This window comes from Tachyglossus aculeatus, chromosome X5, assembly GCF_015852505.1.
Source record: "Tachyglossus aculeatus isolate mTacAcu1 chromosome X5, mTacAcu1.pri, whole genome shotgun sequence".
Taxonomy (NCBI): domain Eukaryota; kingdom Metazoa; phylum Chordata; class Mammalia; order Monotremata; family Tachyglossidae; genus Tachyglossus; species Tachyglossus aculeatus.
The window spans coordinates 2119043-2125042 of record NC_052097.1 but is presented as its reverse complement, the minus strand read 5'-3'; the positions used below and the strand labels follow the sequence as shown (position 1 = coordinate 2125042).

Here is a 6000-nt window from a genome sequence, read left to right as displayed (position 1 = left end):
AGTCCCAGCTCCTTTCCGCGACTACGTACCTGTCCACTCTGGTTGGGGGGGGGACTGATGGCACTGGGGCAGTCAAATGTCACCAGCTCTTCTGTGCAGGGAGGGCACCCGGGCTGCTTGGGTCACGGGCCTGACCAATGTACAGACTCCCTTTTTTCCCAACGGTGCAGTGGTGGTGGGGGTGGGGGTGGTGGTAGGAGAAGGGGCACTGAGGGCCCGCTGGCACCCTGGTGGGAGCTTCTCAAGCTTGGGCAGGGGTCCCCGTGGCAGAGGAGCATGGATCCCTCCCCCCCCCCCCCCCCCCCCCCCAACCCTGGTGGTCCGTGGGGGCCACTGGACAGACACAAGACTGAGGCCCAGGGACTAGGCCTTCCACTACCATGGGCAGAGGCTTCACTGCATCCGGTGATCATCTCTGGGCAATGGGCAGGTGCGGGGAGGGAAGTGGGCAACAGTGGGCTAGGGCCCAGTACCCCAGAGTAACCCACTTCCCCACCCTAAACCGTTTGTCCGAGCCGCGGGGGCTGAGGGGCTGCTCCGACCCTGGGCTTCTTGGCTTGTGCTCAGAAGGGGTGTGGGTGGCCCAGGGCTCGGAGCCTGGCACCACCCCCTGCCCAGGTGATGTGGCAGAGAGGAGCCCGAGACCTGGAGGAAGGGCGAGTGGTGGCCCCGGGCCCGAATCATGCGGAAGAATCAAGCTCGGCTGAGGAAGCGGGAGGGACGGGCCCCGGAACCGGGAGATGGAGGGAGTGCTCAGTTAGGGGCTGCGGAACCTGGTCGGCTGGAGAAGGGGGGAGGGGGGCTCCGCCTACCACCCGGCCCCCTCAGCCCCTCACGCTTCGTCGTGGACCAGGAGCGGTTGGGTGGATGACGCGCTGCTGCCCACGGAGTTGATCCTCACCGAGTGGTCCACTGGGGCCAGGCTCTGGCTGGGGGGTGCAGACGGGCACAGGTTGCAGTAAAGCTGGAGAGAGCAAGGGGTGGGTCAGCGGGTGGGTGGGTGGGCGGGCTCCTGGAGCACACGGTAGGTCTTGGCATTCAGGGGGCTGCTGGCTGTGGCCAGGGGGACCGAACCGAGGGAGTGCTTGGGTCAAGGCTCTGCCTGACCCTGCCTCCCCAGGGGTGCCCAACTTTCACTGTGGGACAACCCTCCCTCACGAGGTCCCACTCGGGCATGGGGCGGGGCTGGCAAGGCGTGTTTCCAGGGTACTTGAAGAGTCTCCCATACTGATCCCATTTTGGTATCGTCTGCTCTGTGACCTTGGGCAAGTCACTTCATTTCTCTGTACCTCAGGTACCCCATCTATAAAATGGGGATTAAGACCGTGAGCCCCATATGGGACATGGCCTGTGTCCAACCTGATTAACTTGTTTCTACACCAGTACTTAGTACCGTGCCTAGCACATAGTAAGCACTTAACAAATACCACCAAAAAAAACTATTCTCCCCATTGTGCAGAGGAGGAAACCATCCTAGAGAAGTTAATGCATTCGACTTAGGTTGCTCAGCAGGTTGGGACTAAAACTCAGTTCCCTGCCCCATGCTCTTTCCACTAGGCCACAACTCAGCAGTCCGCAGGCTTTCCGACACTGGACAGGAAAGATGAAGGGGTGTCCACTGCAGAGACGGCCCACCCACTGGATGATGGACACAGAGCCCCAAGGGAATGCTCCATATCCCGGCAGAGAAGCTGCGCAGGACAGATACGATAGGAACCGGACAGGATTATGGACACCACGGTAAAAACTGGAATGGAGGGGGGGGAGACTGGGGTGTTGGATAATCTGTGTTGGGTAAGTCAGAGGCAATGAAAAGTGTGTACCGTTCAGTGTGAGGAAATACAGGGACAGAGAGGGAAGAATTAAGATGGGGGGGTGGGGGGGACAATCAGGGGTTTTGGATGGTCCTCCCTGGGAATCTGGTGGTGAGAGTCAGAGCTATTGGATGGTCCATGCTGGTTCCTGGGGGAGAGTCAGGACTGGAGAGAGAAGAGTCAGAGATGTTGGACGGTCTGTGCTGGGTCCCTGGGAAGAGTCAGGGATGAAGAGGGGAGAATCGGGGTGTTGGATGGTCTGTGCTTGATCCCTAGAGGGAGAGTCAGATCAGAAGGCAGAATCAGGGCGATGGAAGATTCCCGCTGGTTCTAGAAAGGAATGTCTGGAGCGTTAGCAGAGTCAGGAAGGGAGAGAGGAGAGTTTGAAGTGGTGAACGATCCAAGATGGGTAATTTGGGGGTAAGTCAGGGATGGGGAGGGGACAGTCAAGGGTGTTGAATGGTTGAGGCAGAGACAGAGAGGACGAGTTGAAGGGTGATAAGCGGTCTGTGTTAGGTCACAGGAGAGTGGAGAGTCAGGGGTAGAGAAGAGCATGGTAAAGGTGTTGGAAGGTCCAGTCAGATTATCTGGAAGGAGAGTCAGGGTCTGTGCTAAGTTACTGGAGGAGAGTTAGGAATGGAGCGGGGGAGAGTCAGGAGGGTTGAGTGGTCCATGCTGGGTCACTGGGGGAGAGTTAGATGTGCTGGATGGTCCAGTCTGGTTATCTGGAGCTGAGTCAGGCTCTGTGCTGGGTCACTGGGAAGGTAGCCAGAGATAGAGAAGAGTTAGAGGTGTTGGACAAGTCTATGCTGGGTCACTACGGGGGTGTTTCAGGGATGAAGAAAGATGCATACTTTTCAGTGGGTGGAAAATCATGGACAAGAGAGAGAAGTGTTGAGACAGTGTGGGGAGTCAGTAATATTGAATGGTCCGTGCCTGTTCCTGTGGGGAGAGTCAGGGATGGAGAGCAGTTAGGGATGTTGGATGGTCCATGCTGTGAACTGAAGAAACAGGCAGAAATGGCGAAGGGAGACATCTCTGTTGCATTGTACTCTCCCAAGCACTTAGTACCATGTTCTGCACTCAGTACACACTCAAATACCATTAAGTGATTGAGGCTATTGAAAGGGCTGGTCTGAGTCAAAAGAGAGTCAGGAAAGGGGAGGTGAGTATTTGGTCCGTCTGGAAAGGGGTCACATCAATCAATTCTGTTTTACTGTACTTTCCCAAGTGCTTAGTACAGTGTTCTGTACACAGTACGTGCTCAATAAACAGCATTGATTGATTGACTTTGTGTTGGGTCACTTGGAGAATAGCCAGGGATGGAGACCAAGAAGAGAATCAGGAATGTTGGATGGCCCATGTCTGTCACTGGAAAGTCAGGGACGTCAAGAGGAGAGTCAAGAATGGAGTGAAAGAGGGGAGATGGACGGTCCATTACATGTCACTGGAGGAAGAGTCAGCGATGGAAATGCAAAGTAGGGGTTTGGGATGGTCCAGGCTTGGGTCACCAGAGTGAGAATCAGGGATGGGGAGGGGAACAGTTCGAAGTGTTTGATGGTCCAGTCCAGGTCCCTTCAGGGAGAGTCAGAGATGGAGAGGAGAGTTACGGGGGTTGGATGGTCCCTGTTGGGTCACTAAAGAGAGATGATGAGGGGAGAGGTGGGCGCCGCAGACTACTCACATTGATGGCGCTGTCTGACAGCTGCTGTTCAAGGAGCTGGACGATCTGCTTAAACGTTGGTCTCTGCAGGGGATCGGCATCCCAGCAACTCTTCATGATGTCGTACCTGTACGCGGCGTGGGGTTAGGGTGGGCCAGGCGGCGGTCTAGAACCGAACCCAGTAGAACCCACCCGCCTCTCAGCCCCTGACGCGGTGCTCGGGGACAGAAGGCAACAAGGAAAATCCGGATCGGGGAACTGGGCCCAGGGAAAGGAGAGCAACCACCTCAAGGAATTCTGAGAGGGATCGGCTGCCTCCCGCCCTTACATTTCCACTGGTGCCCATTCGGGACTCAGCATCCGGTAGCCTTCCTTGATCATGCGGTAGAACTTGGAGTCCACAGGCATTCCTGGGTAGGGGCTGCTTCCTGCGGGACAGAAACGGCGCCCGTGGGCTTCTCACGGTCGGGCCCGGATGTGGAGGGAGGCCCCCGCCCACCCACCCATGCTCCTTCCAGCCATACCGAGAGAGAAAAGCTCCCAGAGCAGGATGCCATAGGACCACACGTCACTCTCGAACGTGTACACGCAGCCGAAGATGCTCTCGGGAGCCATCCACTTGACCGGGAGCCGGGCCTGGCGGGAAGACTGAGTGTGGGTAAAGTTCGCCCAGAGCCGGACCAGACACAAAGGCTCCCACAACCCCATGCTGTGGGGGACCAAGATGCACCATCTCCTGCTGCCTCCGAGTCCCTTGGGTACCCTCTAAGTTGAAGCAGAAGGGAAGGGGGCAGAAGTTAGCCCTGTCCCACAGATCAATTCTCCCTAATGGTGACCACACAGAACAGACGGTGGGAGGAGAGGGAAGGACCGATGCTGTCAAAGGCTGGCAAACCCAGGCTAGAAGGCCAGCTTCATTTAGCCATTTAGCAGGCACTTACTGTTGACAAATCCTGGACTGAGCACTTGGGGCCAGATTGGAGAGATTCCCCCATCCCATCCCAAGGTGTACTCAGTAGGTATTTGGGTGCAGATCTTAGTGTGGAAGGTAACAGAGTGCAGGAGATAAATACCTGGGTTCTAGTACAAGCTCTGACACAGATCAACACATCTTCCCACTCCTCCAATATCTCCCAGGGTGGCAGGGACCTCCAGACCATCTCTCTCCCTCCACTTATCAACTCTCTCCTTCCACTACACCCCAGCTCACACTCTCCACTCCTCCCTGTTCTCACCTCTCATGCAGGCAACCTCGCATGGACTGAGCTCTCCCTCCCACCAGGAACTCCCTCCCGCTTCACAACCACCAGACCCCAGCTCTGCGTCATCTTCAAGGCCCAGCTGAGATCACATTTCCTGGGGTCCAGGAAGACTTCCCTGATTGATTTCTAATCATCCTTGCTTCTACCCCCAACAACTGCTACTTCCAGCAGAGGAGCTGGGGAAAGCAGCTAAGCACTTATCTACTTTGGTGGTTCAGCTGTCAGTGAGTACCTGTCTTAAACACCCTATTAAACAAACACCAACTCATGACCATACCCATTTACCTTCTTTCGTGTAATTTAATGTCTCTCTCCCCTATTAGACTGTAAACTTCTACAGAGCAGGGATTGTCTCCCAAGTGCCAAGTATAGTGCTCTCTGCTCCCAGAAGGCGCACAATCAAATAATATTAATTGATTATCTCAGTGTCACTTAAATGCTGAGCCCACTTCCTCTTTGTGAAGGGGAAATGAAGCTGGGGAAGTGAGCACGCTTGCTCAGAGCCCTGGTGCAGAGCACTGTGCTAAGCATTTGGGAGAGTACCACAGATACTAAAATAAAATGGGTAGGGGGTGGCCACTGATTTAAAGCTAACATATGTAACTGTTATGAGGGTGGGAGGGGATTAAGCAGCCTAATGCTTCTAGTTCCCAAGGACATTCGATCCTTCTCCCTCGGTTACCACCTGCTCCCTGAAGCATATCAATCAGGAAGCCTGGAAAGACCAGGGCCAGGCCAGAGGGGTACTCACGTTGCCTTTGACGACGTAGTTGGAGTCGTTCTTGATGTCCCTGGCCAGGCCGAAGTCGCAGATTTTGGTTATCCGGCCGTGAGTGAGGAGAATGTTTCTGGCGGCCAAGTCTCTGTGAATGCACTGGAGGGGAGGAAAAGGGGGAAAGACATCAAGATCACTTTCTGCTGCCCGCTCCCCATCCCCAGATCGCCTGGGGATGGAGATCAATCGGTGTAGACTAGGCAGAGTCGGGGATGCAGCGTGCAACTGACCACTCACCACCCTGCCTGCCGCCCCAGCTACGGCCCACCTTCCGGCTTGTCGTACTCTCCCAAGTGCTTAGCATAGTGTGTCGCACCTACCGAGCACTTGGTGAAAGCACCTTGATCATCATCACTGTAATTCATGAAAATAAAGGCAATTTTTGAACCCAGTGGGTAGTGTCACTGAGGCTATTTTGCAGTTCGGTACGTATGTGGCAGGAGAAGGTAGTTCCCTAGCACCCCTGGTTCGTTACCATCACTGACT

General features: G+C 55.4%; 1 protein-coding gene across 3 annotated transcripts in view; it reads right to left on the bottom strand.

Moving 5' to 3' along the window:
- Positions 1–322: 322 nt before the first annotated feature.
- KIT (KIT proto-oncogene, receptor tyrosine kinase) overlaps positions 323–6000 on the bottom strand; it is a 54327-nt gene continuing 48649 nt past the window's right edge. For 2 of the 3 annotated variants that reach the window (XM_038769208.1, XM_038769209.1), the window contains exons 17-21: positions 5491–5613; positions 4002–4113; positions 3806–3905; positions 3499–3604; positions 323–964 (exon numbers count right to left, since the gene is read on the bottom strand). In XM_038769208.1, the coding sequence (XP_038625136.1) occupies positions 833–964; positions 3499–3604; positions 3806–3905; positions 4002–4113; positions 5491–5613 (573 nt within the window). In that variant the 3' untranslated portion in view covers positions 323–832. Of the gene's footprint in view, positions 965–1928; positions 2087–3498; positions 3605–3805; positions 3906–4001; positions 4114–5490; positions 5614–6000 lie in introns of those variants that run through there. The other variant, XM_038769210.1, reaches the window with a different exon arrangement.